At 37.9% G+C, this 22,344-nt stretch overlaps 1 protein-coding gene across 2 annotated transcripts in view; it reads right to left on the reverse strand.

The window, feature by feature from the left end:
* Positions 1 to 22,344, reverse strand: part of ARHGAP24 (Rho GTPase activating protein 24) — a 518,667-nt gene that overhangs the window by 266,775 nt on the left and 229,548 nt on the right. For both annotated transcript variants that reach the window (XM_082391124.1, XM_082391125.1), the window contains exon 3: positions 18,575 to 18,662. In XM_082391124.1, the coding sequence (XP_082247250.1) occupies positions 18,575 to 18,662 (88 nt within the window). The remainder of the gene's footprint in view (positions 1 to 18,574; positions 18,663 to 22,344) is intronic.

Consider the following 22,344-nt stretch of genomic DNA (forward strand, 5'->3'; position numbering starts at 1 on the left):
CTTGAAGAGTAGGATAGGGCTCAAGTAGTAAGTAGTAAACGTGAGGAAGAGTTTGCCCCATAAAAAGAGAAGCCTCTGGAAGTACAGTGATGTCTCATCTTTTTTACTCTGTTTTGGTCTGAGTTGTGTTCTTCCAAAATACATATGTTGACAAAGTAACCCTTTGCACCTCAGAAGCTGACCCTATTTGGAAATAGGGTTTAAAAGAGGTATATAAGTTAAAATGAGGTCATCAGGGTAGGTCCTAATCCAATATTACTGGTGTCCTTATAGAGAGAAAAATTAGGACACAGACACACACGGAGGGAAGACCATGTGAAGACACAGGGAGAAGGCAGCAATCTACAAGGCAAAGAAAGAGCTCTCAGAAGAAACCAATCTTGCTAACACCTTGATCTTGGACTTCTAGCCTCCAGACTGTTAAAAAATGAATTTCTCTTGTTTAAACCTCCCAGTCTGTGGTACTTTGTAATGGCAGCCCTAGCAGACTAATAAGCACTCTTTCTACTCGTACCTATTTCTTGTCACAGGCACACAAAAGTTTAGTTTAGAAATACTGCTGGTCAAGTTAGAAGTTCATGGGAAAACCTTCGGTGTGGGACCAGCAGATCCTTAAACCAATGTCACTGCATGATGACAATCTAGTGACAGTCCTCTAAAGTTGGGGAGGCCTATTAGACCCAGAACTGGTTGATGCAATTTGAATGTACTAAGTTTGAATTTTGTTTTTCTACTCTAATATTTGAAATATAAGCATTTGATTAGCATTTATCTTGTTGTATTTTCACAAAATCAGCTGATTGCCTATGTGAGGGCAGCCTGGTGTCTGAATGCTACCAAGTTCCCTAAGAATCAGGGCTCTTCCGAGTTGGCCCTATAGAAGGAACAGCCAAATGGCCGCCTCTCCAGGACTGTGTAGAACAGCAGGACACCCATGAATCACACTACATGTCCTTGGTACATCCCCCCTTCTTACTCCATTAGTACCTCTTTCTGGCTTCAGAACTTTCTCAGTGCTTCATCAATATTAAAAAAAAAAAAAAAAATCTTAACACCATAGTCATCTAATCAAAATCCTGTAGTTTCTTTACATTCCAGTTGCAGATTCACTGCCTCTGGGAAGTCTTCCTTGATTACTCCAGCCCACAATGACCTATGTCTTCCTAAATTTCCACTGCATCTATAATGCCATCTAAGACTGTTCAATATCCAGGCCAGTGCTTATTTATATATGGTACTATATGGACAATAGTTCCAAATCTTGCTACTTTTCAGTAAGCCATTCTCTGGGCCAGGCAGAGTGCTGCCTGCTCCTCATACCCTTATCTCCTTCCATCCTCACCACAACCTTACAAGGGAGGTATTCTTACTTCACATTCACTAAGAGGACGCTGTGGTTTAGCGAGACTAAGCAACTAGCTCCAGTGGCAGAGCTGGGATTTGATTCTAGTACTGTCTGACAGAGAGGTCTGATACCTCTCTCCTCTTCCTACACTGATCTCCAGGGCGGGCTTCGTGGCTTTCCTTCCTCACCATCAATGCCTAGTTTTTTCCCCTTAGGCATCTCTCCTCCTAGGTCCTAGGTCTTTTTCTACTCTTGTATACCTAAAGCAAAGAGTTTTATAGTTAACAAAATACTTAGCGAATCACCCAGAATAAATTGGGGTTTTATAAATCCTAGGTGGCTTTACCTCAAGTCGCCAGTTGTGTTTTTTTTAATAAATTTATTTATTTAATTTATTTATTTTTGGCTGCATTGGGTCTTCGTTCCTCTGCGCGGGCTTTCTCTAGTTGCAGTGAGTAGGGGCTACTCTTCGTTGCAGTGTGCGGGCTTCTCATTGCGGTGGCTTCTCTTGTTGCAGAACACAGGCTCTAGGCACATGGGCTTCAGTAGTTGTGGCTCACAGGCTCTAGAGCACAGGCTCGGTAGCTGTGGCACACGGGCTTAGTTGCTCCACAGCATGTAGGATCTTCCCCGACCACGGCTTGAACCTGTGTCCCCTGCATTGGCAGGCGGATTCTTAACCACTGCGCCACCAGGGAAGCCCAAGTCGCCAGTTTTCTTAATTGGGGTGTAGGGATTTTAGCAGGTAGGACCATACATTTCTGCCAAATCAGGACCTCTCAGGACTTCAATTTGGGCCTTTCTAGGCCTGATGTCACAGGGCTGTGAAGATGGACAGTTCTCAAGAAAGGCAGCATTTGAAAAACAGACACAGGGCAAATGAACCCACAGATCAATAGACAAAGATAACAATTGTTTTAAAGTCAGGATGTCCAACAGGCCCAAGGATGCATTATTGGGTTGCAGATGGTCCTTGAGGTTTCACTTTTGGAAACATTCAGGACCCGTTCAGCTCAGTTTTATATTAAAAATGAAAAGGAAAAAAAAAAGAAAAACGAAAAAGGCTACCCTGGTTCCCTGAGAGTTAGCACAGGACTTGGTGACATGCTGGTTTCATCCTTGCTGCAAGCTTGTTTCCTACAACCTAACTACCAGCAGCTGCTCTGCAGCATTCTCACCCTCCTTCTTCTGATATATTGCGTTTCCTGTGAAGTATGTTTTCTCTTTCTCACTCCCATATCACTTCTAACCTATGGTTGTTCTCCTCACTGGCCGTTGCCTCATTCAGACACACTCTTTCCCTGGCTAAGATACAGCTCGAAGAAGCACTGCCACAGAAAAAGAACTGCCTGGAGAAATACTCTTTTCCTAGTAACAGCCACTGACATTTGTTTAGCACAGTACTGTCTGTTTTCTGAGCTTGATTGGATTGCAAAGCCCTTTTCAACTACTGGATAAAAAAGGTGAATGCAAACAGCCCATGAGTATATAATTAAAACCAGGCCACAGAGAACAATGAGGGGGAGGGGATCACATTTATTCCAGCAGATAACTTGTTAATAAACAGCTTCTATCGTCAAAGTGCTAAATGACACAATTGGTGTTAGTGGTCATGAAGGAGTGAAGGATGAGGCAATGCGGACTGCTTTTTAAAGAGCGTAGAGTCTGCGAAGTTAATGAACTTCTCCAGTCTCTTAAGGCATTGAGACAAAGAGCTATGATCAAATTAAATAGCTCAGAGATGCAAGGCTCTTTTCATTTTGGCTAATCCAATACAATCATTCCCTGGATGATAAAACTGAGGTCTAGTCTATTCATTAATTCAACGAATGTGCATTGAGCATATACTACATGACAGTCACTCTGCTAGGTACTAGGGATGGACGGTATCATTTCTGTTCTCAAGAGCATCAAATCTGATGGAGGAGGAAGAGAATACAGACAACACAAGAAATGCTAGTCTTGCGGGGAGAGGAAGGAAATGCAGAGTACGCTATCTTTTATTTTTAATTTTTTTTTTGAAGTATAGTTGATTTACAGTGTTGTGCCCATCTCTGCTGTACAGCGAAGTGACTCAGTTATACACATACAGACATTCTTTTTTATATTCTTTTCCATTATGGTTTATCACAGGATATTGACTATAGTTCCCTGTGCTATACATTAGGACCTTGTTGTGTATCCATTCTAAATGTAGTAGTTTGCATCTACCAACCCCCAAACTCCCAGTCCATCCCTCTCCCTTCCCCCTCCCCCTTAGCAACCACAAGTCTGTTCTCTACGGAGTACACTAAATTTTAAATCCATAACCTCATTTCTTCATTTGTTGTCCTTATTTTTCTTAACTCTTGGATATTTGGCCTCTGTGGGATCTAGAAAATTAACCTATCCACATTCTCATTGGTATAAGGAAGCTGTAGCATGTGGTGGTTTTGTGGGCTCAGATGAGTGTGAAGCCTGGTTTTAGCATTTACTAGGAATGTGAATTTTATCACTGTTGACGAGTGAGGAGAATGGCATCTATCACAAGTGTATTCATATTAAATGAACTGTTGTATTTTAAATCTGACATTCATTAGTACAGGCCTCACACAGTTCAGTGAATGTTAGCTCTAAAAATTATGGAAGTGTTTCTCATACTGATGCTAAAGGAAAACTGGTGGGTTACGAGTAGAGATATGTTCATAAATGAGTGGTGGGGGGAATAAACTACTCCTCTGAGAAAATAAGTTCGTTAGTTTTACGAGAAAACAAAGTATTGACATTTGGTGTGAGATACTTAGAGCTTTAAGACGCTAATGTACATTGTAAAAAGGAGAGTTTAGAAGAAACTTCAAGCTTACTTGATCTTGCAAGGGATGCTTCCATCTCAGAATACTTATGAATATCTCCCTGAACTTGTGTGGACTGAACAAAGTATGGGAAATGTTTCTCATGCTAGGCACACCCAATCTCCTATTAATGGTATTCATTGCTTTAAAAGTCACATCACAGATTTCAGCTCTGGTCAGATTCTAGAGTTCTAAATGAGCTAAGACAAAATTTAAAGTGAGAGTTTCGGTTTGGTCACTAAAACGTTTTAGATTCATCATTACTGGGGGAAAAAAAAGAGATATTATTCAGAGATGGAGCTTCTAAATAAAAATGTTGGCAAACAGGTCCTGAGTCATGATGTTGAGGCAGTGGGTAATGCCATGGCCTGGGGAGACACTCTGTCTCAGAATTCTAATTTTGTCTCTGGTGGCACCAGTGGGGATTAGTGATTTATAATAGTATCTTCAGACTCCTTTTCATAGGTTTGCTTTTTTTAATCTAGCACAAGAGTTGGCTGGCTATGGCACATGGGCCAAATCTGGCTTACTGTCTACTTTTTACATTTTTAAGTGATTGGAAAAAAATCAAAAGAAGAATAATATCTCTTGATATTTGAAAATTATATAAAACCCAGATTTCGGTATTCATTAATAAAGTTTTATTGGAACACAGCCATACCCACTTGTTTTATGCCACAACAGCAGAGTTCAGCAGTTGTAGCAGATACTTTATGGCCAGCAAAGCCTACAGTATTTGCTCTCTTGTTCTTTCTGGAAAATGTTTTCTGACCCCTGATCTAGGATATAGAATGAATGATAGAAATGAATATGAGTAGGTCAACATGTCTACAAATACTGTAAGAGAGCCCTTCTCATATGGACACTTCTCAAAAGTGGGATCTTATGATCGGTTTATAAATGTTCCAAATGTCTTTTGGTTGACATGGCAGTAGTCGGAATTTCAAGAGATTACAAACATTTTTAAATGCCCTTTGTGACATTTTAATAGCCTCTTTTAAATGTATATTTTAAGGCATTTTAAGTAGGAAGGGAATTTTGAAGCAAACATCTCAAATACCTTTTTTTATATAGAAGAATACAGAGTAGCTAAAGCATGCTGATTTTCAATGCATTTATTTAAGTCATGTTCAGAACTACTTGTGTATACAGAATTATGTTTTCATTCCATAACAATTCCTACTCACATTCTCTAAATGATTTGCACACATTAACTAAGCAAAGAAAAAAATACAAGCTTCACGGCTGCCTACAGACATAGGCAGACAAAAAAAGAGATTGTCCTAGTTGCCTTTGGGTAACAAATATAATTACATGGCTTTCAACTTACATTACTAACACAAAAGGGAAAAATTAAGATAAAGAGTGTGTTGTAAAATTAAATGCCCTAGCAACATATTTAACCAGTGATCAAGAAAATGACCAACTTCTATACTAAAACACTATTAAAATATCCCCGAATTTTCCTATAAAGTGGATACCAAATTTAAATGACAGTGCATTAATTTATCCAATAACATTATTTGATCACCCTAGAAGGAGTTGCAAATACAGACTTGGATGATAAACTTTCATTGCTGATGTCACATAATTATCTCAAAAACTCAAAAATTGGCTACATGTTTTTCTTTCTCAGAGACACCCATGAATGTCTCTCAGATGGCCTCATATAGCACAGCTGCACTGACCATCTAAGTAGGTTCAAGTTTTGGTAAATTAAAAATTTTATAGCCACCAGAGCCATGAAATGTTCTCCAGAAAGTTTTTTTGTAAATGCATAAAATAGGTCTGTAGAGTTACATAATCATAGAACCAGCGGGGGGAAAACAACACAACTGAATCAGGGCAGTAAAAGTCAAAAACTGATTACTAGTACCACATAGTTACAAACAATAAAAAAAATCGTCATGTTTATGCACATATGTATATAGATGAAATAGATGATGTACAGGAACACAGAGACGAATAGCTAAATATAGAGATGGAGATAGAAAGATAGAGACTAATTATGTCTCTTGTCCCTAAATTTAAATTACAGTTCTAAAGCTGGAGTCCACAACTGGGTTTCAGGGAATCTCTGAAGCCCCCGTAAGTGTCTGCAATTTTGGTAGGTAAATGCATTTCTTTTTTTTTTTTTTTTTTTAACGAAAAGATCCATAATGCATTAATTGGATTCTCTCGGCACCCACGTTTTCTAATTTTTCAATTACCCCTGAAAATCCTTCTGGAAAGTAGTTAGAATGGAAACATTTTTAATTAAAATTTACATAAGTAATATGTAATTGTCTAAGGATATTATTAATAATTAGTATATTCCTGGCTAAAGTTGGGATAAATGACACCTTCTCCTTTGTTGAAGGGTTTACTTTCATTTCCAGGCAGATGAAAATCACTTTAAATTACCTTTTAAATTTTCTCTTTTTTTCTTTGTTCCCATAGCTGCCTCTTCATCTCTCATCCCCTTTTTTTCCCTGTGTTCACCTCTTCTATTCTTTTTCTGGGGGAAGGAAGAGAAAAAGAAAACCTCCACTTTCTAGTTATTATTGATTTGGGACACTGGGCTGAGATGGGGCTTTGGGAGTCTGAAATATTGGTAATTGCCCTTAAAACTCATAATGGGTCTCTGCTTGAATAATACCTGTGCAGGTCACTGGACTGATTCCCAATAAAGGAACAGTATTAGGTGTGCTTGTTGGTGGCTAGACAGTGGTGATAACTTGGCTAGTGTGCGGAGGAAGTTAGTGAAGAATGAGGCCAATTTCAGCAGTGTGAGTTCTGCCATGAAGAGAACTGAACTCCAGCGTGTAATAGTTTTCTGTAAGAAAAAATTACAGGTGCAGATTCTTCCTTTCACATAGCTATTCACATATAAGAAAGTCCACTGCAGACAAGTGTGGTTTTCTCCCCACTTTTTCATGACAGTATAGTTGTGGCCTTATAACTCTAAGTGAACTTCTTTAGCCAGTGCATATCTTTATGATAGGCTTACACATATAAATAACTGCATGTAAATGAAAATGCCTATTCTCACTTCAAGTGCCCAAATTGCCATCCTTAATGGATGAGCTAAGAAGAGATACAAGTCTATCGACTTCAATTACTACTAATAAAAACTGTTCGCAAGTTCATATTTCAAAAACTAGGCTCCATCCTCTAATACTCTGATATCTCATATTTTAAGCCAGAATATATACATATATAAATAAAGTCAGTGATAAGTAATATATATATTTATATTTATATTTACACATGCATTTACTAGCTAGTGTTAGCTGTTTGACCTTGATCAAACTACTTTTCTGTGCCTCAGTTTCTTTACCTGGAAATGGATATAGTAATAGGGGTGAGGATTAAATAATAATGTAGTAAGGATTAAATTAAGTGATACATTTAAAAAGTCTGAAACATTGTCTGGGATACAGAAAGCTAGATACAGATAAAGCTATAAATACTCTAATGGATACTGTGATGCTCTGTCTAGATCCCAGAGGCCGGTATATTGGCTGATGGCTCATAGAGGCCCTCATGGAAACTGTTCTCCATTGCAACCTGGAGCTGCTTCACATGAGTTTACTTGTCTCACCTCCCCCCAGTCAATGACTAGACTAGCTGATGCCAGGAAACAAAGGCTTGGTCCCTCAGGTTAGAGCAACTCTAAGAAGCATCCAAGCTCCAGAGCTCCCCATAGCACCAGCTGAGACATTAACTGCAGTGGTGTTTTGGGCCAGCTTCTCCTTCTGTCTGATCCTGCTTTCCTCAATTCCTTAGAGATGAAGTATCTCCAGAGAGCACTCCCCAGTAAATGTTCTAACATAACTCTCCATCAGAGTGTGTTTCCCTGGAATCCAATCTAAGATTATAGATAGATATAGATAGAAAGTCATTTTTCCATTATCCTGAAATTGCTAAGATCTGAATCTGAAGAGGAAAGTTACTCCCACTCTAAGTTTAAAAAAAAAAAAAAAAATGAAGGTTGTGCCTGGCCACTTCCCTATAGGGCTTATGGAGAAAACACATTTCAGAGAAGGAACCCAAATGCCATCCCCCTGCCCCTGATGATTACAAGAGGAAGACTAGAAAAGAGGAAGTGCCACTTGGATATAACAGTTCTCAAGATAAACACTATTTTTTGAGGAGAAAGAAGAAAATTCTCTGAACCATCAGAACAAGTCAGGTGAGCACAAGAGAGTTGCTCAGCAATTTTGAAGCTTGAACTGTCACCTAGCCCTTCTCCAAGTTGCAGACTCACATGATGTGTGAAACCACTGAACTGCTGGGTGTGAAGCTCATGCTTCATGGAGAAGGGGGCAAGACAGCAGGGTTGAGGGGGGCAGTGACAGTGAAACAGCCTGTATATCCCCTACTTGGCAAACCAGGGTCCATGAGTTTCCAGGTAGCTGAATAAGCACAAAGCAAGCAGCTGGCCTTTGAGCCATTTTGTTGGTATCCCATCTACCAGGACCATGCCCAAGGTAGAGACTCCTATCACATGACATGCATTTCCAATTCTAGGGACATTATAAAATCTGCAAAGGCACCTCATGAGAGAGTCAGCATTTGAAGAGGTGTGTAATAACCAGTCAGTGTTAAGATGCTACACCCCAGCGGTAGCTTCTCTGCAGGAAGATCTCTACCTCCTTCCATCTTTCTCTTGGTATCATTACCAGAGAGGAAGGCAGAGGAGTAAGAAAGAGGATGTGAGGAGTTTCCCTCCACTTGAACCACTAGAGCAGCAGAAAGGTCTTTGCTGTACCATGAGGAGGAAAGATCCTACACAGGAGGGAATAAGCCTTCAACATAGCCAAGTCGGGAGTAGTTACTGCCAACAATAAACCCATTTCATATGGTTGACTTTCCTCCATAAACCTGGTAAATATATACACTTCAATAAGTACTCGGCACCTTGCATTATACTGTACTAGGTGTTACGGATATAGTAATGAGAAGATAGACATGGTTCTTAACTATATGAAGTACATACTTCCTCATCTCTTTTTACCTGTCTCTGTCTCTGAATCACTACTTCTTCTCCCTCTGGCAGGCTATTCTTCTAAGAAAGCTAAGACATCAGCATACCATTAATTACTCTATTTTATTTTAACATCACAAGGGAAACAGGCACAGAAAACATTTTGAGAAGCAAAGAAACCGACTGCATTTTCCCTCTTCGAGGACTATGCATTAAAGGTCTGCCAACATTTCTCCCTCAACCACATTTCCCCAAAGCTTAGTACTTGGCCATAAAAGCTCACTCCAGTCTAAAATTTGGCATGTCTGACAGCAAAGTCTGCAAATTTGCCAATTTGGATCACATCTCATTTTTGAATAACAAGCAGATAAATAGGAAAAAATTGGAGTGAAATGCTATAAATCATGACATTATTCAGAGAGACAATTCCTTTCATGGGATAGTACTCTATAAGAAATTAACCCTAAATTATGGTAATTTTTTTCAGATAGATTTTTACAAAAGCCTAAAATCTGCAGAGAAATGTTATACACAAACAAATGTAATTAAGTACTATACAAAGACCTGAAACCCTCAATTCTATTGGAAAATTTTGAGTTTTCTTTCAGATTTACACATGATTATTACTTAATTTCATAGGACATTTCAGACTAAAGCAAAACCAAAAATGGAACAAAACAAAGTAGCATACATGGAAAAATTATAAAGATATATAGTTGCTAAAGATATATACATATAATGTGTATATAAATATACATTATATATTTTGTTATATATATATATATATATATAATATATACACACACAAGTCTACACACTCATACACAAATGTGTGTGTATGTATATAGTGCTAGGATATTTGGTAAAGAGCTTTCTGAAGGTATTTGCCATTTTTGTTAGAAATCATTATAGGCAGATATGATTAAAGAATTTAATACTATTCATCGTTTTTCATTGATTATACCTTGGGTAGTTGGGCTTGAGGTATTTGTCCACAAAGACAGAATCGTGTTGGATATGTTAAGTATCATTTGCAGGATGAGATTTCAGAAGTTGTGATCGACAGAATTCCACGGAGAAAGTCAGTGTAGAATAAGTATGTGTTACAAGGATCTGCAGACAGGCAGTCCCGCAGAAAGTTCTATACAAGGCATTGACCACATTTCTCCAATCCTTCCTGTTTCCTGCATTTTCTGACAAGTGAAAACACTCTTGGACTTTCCAGATTCTCTATGTCAAACTATCACACAATTGGAATAATTAGAAAATATTATCTTGTCATTCTCATTTGCAAAGATAAATCAAGTGTCATGCTATCCCTAAGTAATCTTTTTTTTTTTTTAACATCTTTATTGGAGTATAATTGCTTTACAATGTTGTGTTGGTCTCTGCTGTATAACAAAGTGAATCAGCTATATGTATACATATATCCACATACCCCCTCCCTCTTGCGTCTCCCTCCCACCCTGCCTATCTCACCCCTCTAGGTGGTCACAAAGCACTGAGCTGATCCCCCTGTGAGATGGAACTGTTTCCCACTAGCTATGTATTTTACATTTAGTAGTGTATATAGGTCAGTGCTACTCTCTCACTTCATCCCAGCTTCCCCTTCCCCTTCCTGATGTCCTCAAGTGCATTCTCTATATCTGTGTCTTTATTCCTGCCCTGCCCCTAGGTTCATCAGAACCATTTTTTTTTTTTTTTTAAGATTCCATATATATGCGTTAGCATACGGTATTTGTTTTTCTCTTTCTGACTTACTTCACTCTGTATGACAGACTCTAGGTCCATCCACCTCACTACAAATAACTCAATTTTGTTTATTTTTCTTGCTGAGTACTACTTCATTGTATATATATGCCACATCTCCTTTATCCATTCATCTGTCGATGGACACTTAGGCTGCTTCCATGTCCTGGCTAGTGCAAATAGTACTGCAATGAACATTGTGGGACATGTATCTTTTTGAATTATGGTTTTCTCAGGGTATGAGCCCAGTAGTGGGATTGCTAGGTCGTATGGTAGTTCTATTTTTAGTTTTTTAAGGAACCTCCATACTGTTTTCCATAGTGGCTGTATCAATTTACATTCCCACCAACAGTGCAAGAGGGTTCCCTTTTCTCCACACCTTCTCCAGCATTTATTGTTTGTTGATTTTTTGATGATGGCCATTTTGACCAGTGTGAGGTGATACCTCATTGTAGTTTTGATTTGCATTTCTCTAATGATTAGTGATGTTGAGCATCCTTTCATGTGTTTGTTGGCAATCTGTATATCCTCTTTGGAGAAATGTCTATTTAAGTCTTCTGCCCATTTTTGGATTTGGTTGTTTTTTGTGTTTTTTTTCTGATATTGAGTAGCATGTGCTACTTGTATATTTTTAGATTAATTGTTTGTCAGCTGCTTTGTTTGCAAATATTTTCTCCCATTCTCAGGGTTGTCCTTTTGTCTTGTTTATGGTTTCCTTTGCTATGCAGAAGATTTTAAGTTTCATTGGGTCGAATTTGTTTATTTTTGTTTTTATTTCCATTTCTCTAGGAGGTGGGTCAAAAAGGATCTTGCTGTGATTTACGTCATAGAGTGTTCTGCCTATGGTTTCCTCTAAGAGTTTTATAGTATCTGGCCTTACATTTAGGTCTTTAATCCATTTTGAGTTTATTTTTGTGTATGGAGTTAGGGAGTGTTCTAATTTCATTCTTTTACATGTAGCTGTCCAGTTTTCCCAGCACCATTTATTGAAGAGACTGTCTTTTCTCCACTGTATATCTTTGCCTCCTTTATCAAAGATGAGGTGACCATATGTGCGTGGGTTTATCTCTGGGCTTTCTATCCTGTTCCATTGATCTATTTCTATTTTTGTGACAGTACCATACTGTCTTGATTACTGCAGCTTTGTAGTATAGTCTGAAGTCAGGGAGCCTGATTCCTCCCGCTCTGTTTTTCTTTCTCAAGATTGCTTTGGCTATTCGGGGTCTTTTGTGTTTCCATACAAATTGTGAAATCTTTTGTTCTAGTTCTATGAAAAATGCCTGTGGTACTTTGATAGGGATTGCATTGAATCTGTAGATTGCTTTAGGTAGTATAGTCACTTTCACAATGTTGATTCTTCCAATCCAAGAGCATGGTATATCTCTCCATCTGTTTGTATCATCTTTAATTTCTTTCATCAGTGTCTTATAGTTTTCTGCATACAGGTCTCCTTAAGTAGGTTTATTCCTAGATATTTTATTCTTTTCGTTGCAATGGTAAAAGGGAGTGTTTCCTTAATTTGTCTTTCAGATTTTCCATTGTTAGTGTATAGGAATGCAAGAGATTTCTGTGCATTAATTTTGTATCCTGCTACTTTACCATATTCACTGATTAGCTCTAGTAGTTTTCTGGTAGCATCTTTAGGATTCTCTATGTATAGTATCATGTCATCTGCAAAGAGTGACAGTTTTACGTCTTGTTTTCCGATTTGGACCCTATTATTTCTTTTTCTTTTCTGATTGTTGTGGCTAAAACTTCAAAATCTATGTTGAATAATAGCTGTGAGAGTGCGCAACCTTGTCTTGTTCCTGATCTTAGAGGAAATAGTTTCAGTTTTTCACCACTGAGAATGATGTTTGCTGTGGGTTTGTCATATATGTCCTTTATTATGTTGAGGTAGGTTCCCACTATGCCTCCTTTCTGTAAGTTTTTATCATAAATGGGTGTTGAATTTTGTCAAAAGCTTTTTCTGCATCTATTGAGATGATCATATGGTTTTTCTCCTTCAATTTGTTAATATGGTGTATCACATTGATTGATTTGAATATATTGAAGAATCCTTGCATTCCTGGGATAAACCCCACTTAATCATGGTGTATGATCCTTTTAATGTGCTGTTGGATTCTGTTTGCTAGTATTTTGTTGAGGATTTTTGCATCTATGTTCATCAATGATATTGCCCTGTAGTTTTCTTTTTTTGTGACATCTTTTCTGGCTTTGGTATCAGGGTGATGGTGGCCTCCTAGAATGAGTTTGGGAGTGTTCCTCCCTCTGCTATATATTGGATGAGTTTGAGAAGGATAGGTGTTAGTTCTTCTCTAAATGTTTGATAGAATTCGTTTGTGAAGCCATCTGGTCCTGGGCTTTTGTTTGTTGGAAGATTTTTAATGACAGCTCCAATTTCAGTGCTTATGATTGGTTGTATATATTTTCTATTTCTTCCTGGTTCCGTCTTGGAAGGTTGTGCTTTTCTAAGAATTTGTCCATTCTTCCACGTTGTCCATTTTATTGGCATATAGTTGCTTGTAGTAATCTCTCATGATCCTTTGTATTTCTGCAGTGTCAGTTGTTACTTCTCCACTTTCATTTCTAATTCTGTTGATTTGAGTCTTCTCCCTTTTTTTCTTGATGAGTCTGGCTAATGGTATATCAATTTTGTTTCTCTTCTCAAAGAACCAGCTTTTAGTTTTATTGATCTTTGCTATTGTTTCCTTCTTTTCTTTTTCATTTATTTCTGATCTGATATTTATGATTCCTTTCCTTTTGCTAACTTTGGATTTTTTTGTTCTTCTTTCTCTAATTGCTTTAGGTGCAAGGTTAGGTTGTTTATTTGAGATGTTTCTTGTTTCTTAAGGTAGGATTATATTGCTATAAACTCCCCTCTTAGAACTGCTTTTGCTGCATCCCATAGGTTTTGGGTCGTTGTGTTTTCATTGTCATTTTTTTCTAGGCATTTTTTGATCTCCTCTTTGATTTCTTCAGTGATCTCTTGGTTATATAGTATTGTTTAGCCTCCGTGTGTTTGTATTTTTTACAGTTTTTTTCCTGTAATTGATATCTAGTCTCATCGCGTTGTGGTCAGAAAAGATACTTGATACGATTTCAATTTTCTTAAATTTACCAAGGCTTGATTTGTGACCCAACATATGATCTATCCTGGAGAATGTTCCATGAGCACTTGAGAAGAAAGTGTATTCTGTTGTTTTTGGATGGAATGTCCTATAAATATCAATTAAGTCCATCTTGTCTAATGTGTCATTTAGAGCTCGTGTTTCCTTATTTATTTTCATTTTGGATGATCTGTCCATTGGTGAAAGTGGGGTGTTAAAGTCCCCTACTATGATTGTGCTACTGTCTATTTCCCCTTTTACGGATGTTAGCATTTGCCTTATGTATTGAGATGCTCCTATGTTGGGTGCATAAATATTTACAATTGTTATATCTTCTTCTTGGATTGATGCTTTGCCTTGATCATTATGTAGTGTCCTTCTTTGTGTCGTGTAATAGTCTTTATTTTAAAGTCTATTTTGTCTGATATGAGAATTGCTACTCCAGCTTTCTTTTGATTTCCATTTGCATGGAATATCTTTTTCCATGCCCTCACTTTCAGTCTGTATGTGTCCCTAGGTCTGAAGCTGGTCTCTTGTAGACAGCATATATACAGGTCTTGTTTTTGTATCCATCAGCCAGTCTATGTCTTTTGGTTGGAGCACTTAATCCATTTACATTTAAGGTAATTATCAATATGTATGTTCCTATTACCATTTTCTAATTGTTTTGGGTTTGTTTTTATAGGTCTTTTCCTTCTCTTGTGTTTCCTGCCTAGAGAAGTTCCTTTAGCATTTGTTGTAAAGCTGGTTTGGTGGTGCTGAATTCTCTTAGCTTTTGCTTGTCTGTAAAGGTTTTAATTTCTCTGTCAAATCTGAATGAGATCCTTGCTGGGTAGAGTAATCTTGGTTGTAGGTTTTTCCCTTTCATCACTTTAAATATGTCCTGCCACTCCCTTCTGTCTTGCAGAGTTTTTGCTGAAAGATCAGCTGTTAACCTTATGGGAATTCCCTTGTATGTTATTTGTTGCTTTTCCCTTGCTGCTTTTAATAGTTTTTCTTTGTATTTAATGTTTCATAGTTTGAATATGTTTCTTGGCATGCTTCTCCTTGGATTTAACCTGTATGGGACTCTGCACATCCTGGACTTGGTTGACTATTTCCTTTCCCACGTTAGGTAAGTTGTTTTTTAAAAAAATTATTTATTTATTTATTTATGGCTGTGTTGGGTCTTCATTTCTGTGCGAGGGCTTTCTCCAGTTGTGGCAAGTGGGGGCCACCCTTCATCGCGGTGCGCAGTCCTCTCATTATCGCGGCTACTCTTGTTGCGGAGCACAGGGTCCAGATGCGCAGGCTCAGTAGTTGTGGCTCACGGGCCCAGTTGCTCCACGGCATGTGGGATCTTCCCAGACCAGGGCTTGAACCCGTGTCCCCTGCATTGGCAGGCAGATTCTCAACCACTGCGCCACCAGGGAAGCCCTAGGTAAGTTTTGAACTATAATCTCTTCAAATATTTTCTCAGACCCTTTCTTTTTCTCTTCTTCTTCTGGGACCCCTATAATTAGAATGTTGGTGCATTTAATGTTCTTCCAGAAGTCTCTGAGACTGTGCTCAATTCTTTTCATTCTTTTTTCTTTATTCTGCTCTGTGGTAGTTATTTCCACTATTTTATCTTCCAAGTCACTTATTCATTCTTCTTCCTCAATTATTCTGCTATTGATTCCTTCTAGAGAATTTTTAATTTCATTTATTGTGTTCATCATTTTATGTTTGCTCTTTAGTTCTTCTAGGTCTTTGTTAAACATTTCTTGTATTTTCTTCATTCTATTTCCAAGATTTTGGATCATCTTTACTATCATTACTCTGAATTCTTTTTCAGGTAGACTGCCTATTTCCTCTTCATGTGTTTGGTCTGGTGGGTTTTTACCTCGCTCCTTTATCTGCTGCATATTTCTCTGTCTTCTCATTTTGTTTAACTTACTGTGTTTGGGGTCTCCTTTTTGCAGGCTGCAGGTTTGTAGTTCCCATTGTTTGGTGTCTGCCCCCAGTGAGTGAGGTTGTTTCAGTGGCTTGTGTAGGCTTCCTGGTGGAGGGGACTGTTGCCTGTGTTCTGGTGGGAAGGGCTGGATCTTGTCTTTATGGTGGGCAGGGCTGCCTTGGGTGGTGTGTTTTGGGGTGTCTGTGAACTTATTATGATTTTAGGCAGCCTCTCTGCTAATGGGTGGGGTTGTGTTCCTGTCTTGCTAGTCGTTTGGCATGGGACATCCAGCACTGGAGCTTGCTGGCTGTTGGGTGGAGCTGGGTCTTAGCATTGAGATGGTGATCTCTGTGAGAGGTCTCGCTGATTGATATTACACGGGGCCGGGATGTCTCTGGTGGTCCAATGTCCTGAACTCGGCTCTCCCACTTCAGAGGCTCAGGCCTGACACCAGGCCAGAGCACCAAGACCCTGTCAGCCACATGGCTGGTGCTTCCGCAAGGATGAGTGTTTCTTTCTAGCTCTGCTGCACAACACGGGTTCACCCATGTATACAGGTGAAGCAGGGCCAGGAATGAAAAGTCCTATTTTCCATTGTGCTTAGTTTAGCTTCACTTGCTCACAGGGTGCTGCATGCAGATGCCTTGCCCCAGCCTTTCCGACCAGAGTTTCTGGTGCAAAAAGCCCTAAGTAATCTTGATTTTGCAAAAATTGGTTAAAATCATGTGATACCAATCCCCACATCCTCATACAAATACAGAAACATTTGCCTGGAAATTCCATCCTAATGTTAGGGACACACCAAAAACCCCGATGACCAAGATTCATGGCACAAACACTGGATTCTCAATGCAGCCATTGTGTTTTTCCAATTCTCTCTTTAAAGAAGCATTTGGCACAGTTCTCTTGTCACTCCATAAGATGATTCAGAATTATAAAACCTAATTTAGAGGCTACTACATATTGTATTAATGATTCAGAAAGCATCTTTTCAAATGAGCTATGGGCATAGTATTGATATGTTTATTTCCATAATTATTGCAGCCAACCTGAACTTCCTTGAGAAAAAAAAAATTCTTTTTGGAATGGCAATCGTCAGATTCTACAGCACAAGGTCATAAACCCCTTAAGCTTTGCTCATTAAAAGCCATTATATCATATGCATTGCACTCGAAACACATACCCAAGAACTGCAACCTTGGAGGGGAGGTTTTGTGATTTCATGGGCTTGAAGACACAGCTCTTCTGAGAACAGTCTTGACAATATCTACCTACAGTATATCAGAACATCTTCCCCAAAAAGTGAAATCTCTACACATTTAGTAGACTGCATGGGAAAGTAGACCTTTAGTGTTATTGAAGATACAGAATCAAAGCTGTCAGTTTAATACCATGCTCATTTCAAAGCCCACAGGTCTAATGTCTGAGAATAAACAGTGAAAGAAATTTCCTCTACTGATACTTCAAAGACTTTGCAACATCTGGAATTTGGTTCCATATAGGGTATTCCACTAAGAAGTAAGTATAAAAAGGTTTTAATAGAGCAAACAAGATTCAGGTTTCCTACAATATGTTCTCCCTGGGGGGAAACAACACAATGCATCCGACTAAGCTTTCTGCACTTCAGCTGCATTAATTAACATTTAGTCATGGATTCCATTGTGAGCCAGATGAACCCAGAGCTACAGCTGTTTTCATTGAGGGGAAAAAATATGCTTTCACATTTTAGATTCTTAGCACTTACAAATCTGGGGAAAATATTTTATTGACTGCCTTTGTACTGGCATTGTTGATATGCATTACATATTAGTCACCCAAATAAATTCACACTCACCCTAGGCTGTGATTAAATCAATGTTAATATCACATTAACTGGGTCAGTCAGAGCCAAAGCCATGAAAACCACGTTTCTAACTCCCTTTTTCTTACACCAAGTGTTAAAGAAGGGCTAATGAACTGATCAAAGAAGTAGATCACAGCCTTGAAAAGAGTGTTGCTGGGTGAGTCAAAGACTTAAGTGGAGATCAGGTATTCTGAGAGGGGTGGATGCAGATGACTAAAAAAAATGAACAGATGTTGAAGAAATGTAACTGCAGGATCTGATGACTTGGCAGAAACATCCTCAATGCTACCAGCCAAACATGTGGAAGTGGTTGGTTGTGAATGAAGATGAGGTACAGAACTGCAATCCTTGGTCAGTCATCGAAGGAGGGTTTTTGTTTTGTTTTGTTTTTATAGCAAAGACTCCTTAAAGACACAGTTTTGTAAGAAAATATGACAGTGAATCAGCTGGACATGGCATTCTACCTGGAACACCTGGTCAAATTTCATACCACAAGAGCACTGTAAAATCACCTTTGTCTCCAATAGTCCCTAACAAGTGCTGTGTCATGACTTCTGGTCAGCTCTGGAGTCTCATGGACAAATGGAAATCCAATAGTCACGTGGCCACGTGTAAGTGTGTACATGTGTTCATTCGTACCAGTGTACAAACCTGGAATCATTATCTGTGTAAATACTAACCAACGTTGACCCTTGCCTCATCAAATTAATGTTCTTAGCCATGACTCAAGAAAAATAAAGGCTGTCTGACCTGTCTTCACCTTTACCAACATGGAATGGCAATAGCTGAATCAAAGCAGAAAAATATCTTACCTGGAACTACTTCAAAAAGGAATTTCCCTGGGCTCTCTTCATTGCAGGGATGTTCAAGGACTTTATTTCCAGGCAGAAAAATAGTACCCTGTGAACACAAATGCCCCAAACATCAATATCAGATGGCAAATATTGAATATCATCATCATCAGTGAATATCCAAGGTGCATCTGTAACCCAGGATACAGTAATATGCATCAGACTCATTTATATTCCCATCTAGTCCAAAATCATGTAACAGCATCATATTCATTCAACATTTAACGAATATTTGTTGAACACCTAATATATACAAAACACTGTTAGATGCTGAGTTCATTTTATGCACCAATTTATTAAATGTATTTTGTGTGCTAAAAATTTTTACTGAGCATTCAACCAACATAATATTATTTGTTAGAATAATCTTATAAGGTAGGTATTATTTTTCTCCATTTTACAGCTCTGAAAACCAAGGCAGAGACATTCAGTAACTTAGCCAATGCTGCCATAGCCTTCTCTTGATTATCCCCTCTCTTTTCAGTTGGATTTTCTTCTCTTTAGTGCATCATTTTCATCAGCACAGATATATATTTAAAAGTCGATCCTATTTAAAAAGTTACTTTGACTCCACCTCCCACTCCAGTTCTCGTTTCATTTTTTTTTCCCTTCCCTAGCAAAGAGTTGTCTACACTGAATATATTTCCTCATATAGATCCACCTTAGCTTGGTTTGTGCACTCATAATTCCAATTACATGACTCTCACAAGCTGTTTGCTGGACAATTTTCAGTCCTCAATGAACATGGCTTCTCAGGAGCATCCAGCACTATTAACTACTCTTTCTTGAAGTGCCTTCTTTCCTTGGTGTCTCGGTTTTTTCCAGGTTTTCCTCTTACTTTTCTGTTGGCTGAGTCACTTTTGCTGGCTCTAATTGGCCTTTAAATATTGGAGTTTTGGGGCTTCCCTGGTGGCGCAGCAGTTGAGAATCTGCCTGTCAATGCAGGGGACACGGGTTCAAGACCTGGTCTGGGAAGATCCCACATGCTGCGGAGCAACTAGGCCCGTGAGCCACAACTACTGAGCCTGCGCGTCTGGAGCTTGTGCTCCGCAACAAGAGAGGCCGCGACAGTGAGAGGCACGCGCACCGCGATGAAGAGTGTCCCCCATTTGCCGCAACTAGAGGAAAGCCCTCGCACAGAAACGAAGACCCAACACAGCCAAATAAATAAATAAATAAATATAAATAAATTTAAAAAATTTTAAAAAAATATTGGAGTTTTTCAGAGATTTATTCAATGATTCTTTCTCTTCTGACTTTATACATTCTTCCTCCAAGCTATCTCATCCATGACTGTGACTTTATTAAACCATAAGGCAAAGAATATCGGATTAATATTTCAAACCCAGGACTCTCGGACCTCCAGACCTCTATATCCAAGAGCTTATTTGACATTTCCATTTGGATATCTCAAAAGCATCTTAAACTAAACTTAGTCAAATTAAAATGCAATTAATTCAGGTCCTATTTATGTATTCCCTAACTCAGCACCATCTTGCAATCAGTTGCAAAAGCCAGAAATGTAGCAGTCATCATCTCTATTCTACTGTATCTTTACTACCACCACGCCCTAGTCCAAAAGACTGGTGTCTCCTTATCTGGAATGTTTCAAATACCCATTCATTAAATTCCCCTCAATACTGGAACATCTTTTAATCCATTGTTTTTCCTTAAGGTGGTCAGAGTGATCTTTAGAAACAGAAATTTGATCTTTCAACTTTCCTGCTTAAAAATCTCCAATGGCTTTCCTTTGTCTTAGAATAAAGCTCTGGGAGGTCTGGCTCCACCTACACCTCTAAACTAATTTTTCCACTCTTACACTTTCAATGCTGTCTATGATCTGGTCAATTGCCCTTCTATAAGTGGCATCATGCTCTCATTTACCTTAGGACTACATTCTTTCTCTGGGTGTTTTATACCAATTTTTCAGATTGACTGCATCTAAAATATACTTGCATAGCTTCCTGAATTTTCCTTAGACTGATTTACCAGTGTATGCAATTATGTTATTTGTAAGATTATTTAATTAATGTTTATCTCTATCATTAAACTATAAAAGAGCAAATATAATGCGTGTTTTTTACCCTAAGCTACCGCCAAAGCCTAGCACTTCACCTGGCATAAGGTTAATGTTTAAAAAAAGGGTATTGCTGAGTGAATGAGTACTGTTAGTACAGTAAACCTAGTATTCAAAACCAAGCACGCTGGATTCAAAAGCCTATACTCTTGTCCATTGTATTATATTGTCCATTTTCCCAGCTTGAAGCAATATTTAGCTCAAATAATATTTTACACAGCTTTCATTCTGCCTGGTTTGGCAGAGAATATTATCGTCATTATATTTGTCCCTCCTTCTGGGCTTAGAGTGATAAAGTATAGCACTCCCTAACTAAAACCTAAGGAATTAGAGGTTAGAAGGGTACCTCCCCATCTGTCTGCACCTTACAAGGTGAGGTGTTGGAAGTACTGCCTTTGTTTTCCTCCTCCAGGAAGTAAAATTTCCTACTTCTCATCATATCTAGTGTTCTCTTGCCTATGGATTCCATTCTACTTATTGGTATTTTTTTAATAAGTTAAAAGATTACTAAGACTTTGAAAATATTCATTATAATTAAGACCATTTATAGAGAGGTTTATATAGAGTAATAAAATCAGTTGTTTCAATTACTAGTTTATTTTACTTCCTGAAATGCTTTTGTGAAATAATTAAATGTGTGATTTAGCTCAGTTTTAGAACATACCATCTAACCTTCTAGACAGACACAACATTCATTTCTGCATGTATGTATGTATGTATACACGTATGACTCATATTTAATTCTATGTCTTCAGGCTCTATTTAGGATCTTAAACTGTACATATGTCCTATAAGTTGAATTCAAGCCACTCTTCTACATAAACTATTCCCCTCTATGAAATCTCAATCAACTTCACTTGATAATTAAAAGACAGAGTAATGCTATCCTTTGCTGTCTTTTTTGTAGATGAGAAATAGCTACTTCTGGCTGAAATTTTCATTTTCATTTTCAAATTTGACATTATATTTATATTTTGACAGTTTTCCAAACAAATTGTGATGTAAAAATAATAGTTTACTTATCAGTAGGCAGGGCAGGGTATACTGCAATTGCCAAATCTTTCCTGTGGTTAGTTCATTAAGTCATTCAGTAAGTAAAATAAAATCATTTAATTGAAACAACTAACTTGATCACCTTATATAGAAACAAAGCAGTTAATATCTATAACTAAGAGAAGGGTGTTAATTGTGATAGTTATCTTCTAAGTATTTTGCAGTGTATACATTGTCAGAAAATGCACATAAACAAACAAACAAAAATCTATAATTTACCCATCACCATAGATAACTAATATTAACACCATATACACCTATCCATATTTGTATGTATTTATGTATATGTATGTATTAACATACACAGTAATTTTTACAAAAATAGTAGTCAAAATATTACCTGCTTCAAAACTTAAGTCATATATTGTTCTTATGTCAATTTAATAATCTGCATCATTTAAAAAAGCTGAATAGCATAGTACATTACTTGCTCGAATATGCATACTGTCACATCCTTTATTATTGTAAAGTATTTATGATTTTTTGTAACTGTTATTACATATAACATTTCCATGAACATCCATGAAGTTAAACCTTTGCACTTCTCCTTAACTTATTCTTTAGGACAAATACCTACAAGAGAAATTAGTAGTCAAAAAAT

Source organism: Balaenoptera borealis (assembly GCF_965194805.1).
Source record: "Balaenoptera borealis genome assembly, chromosome: 4".
In the NCBI taxonomy this organism is placed as follows: Eukaryota; Metazoa; Chordata; class Mammalia; order Artiodactyla; family Balaenopteridae; genus Balaenoptera; species Balaenoptera borealis.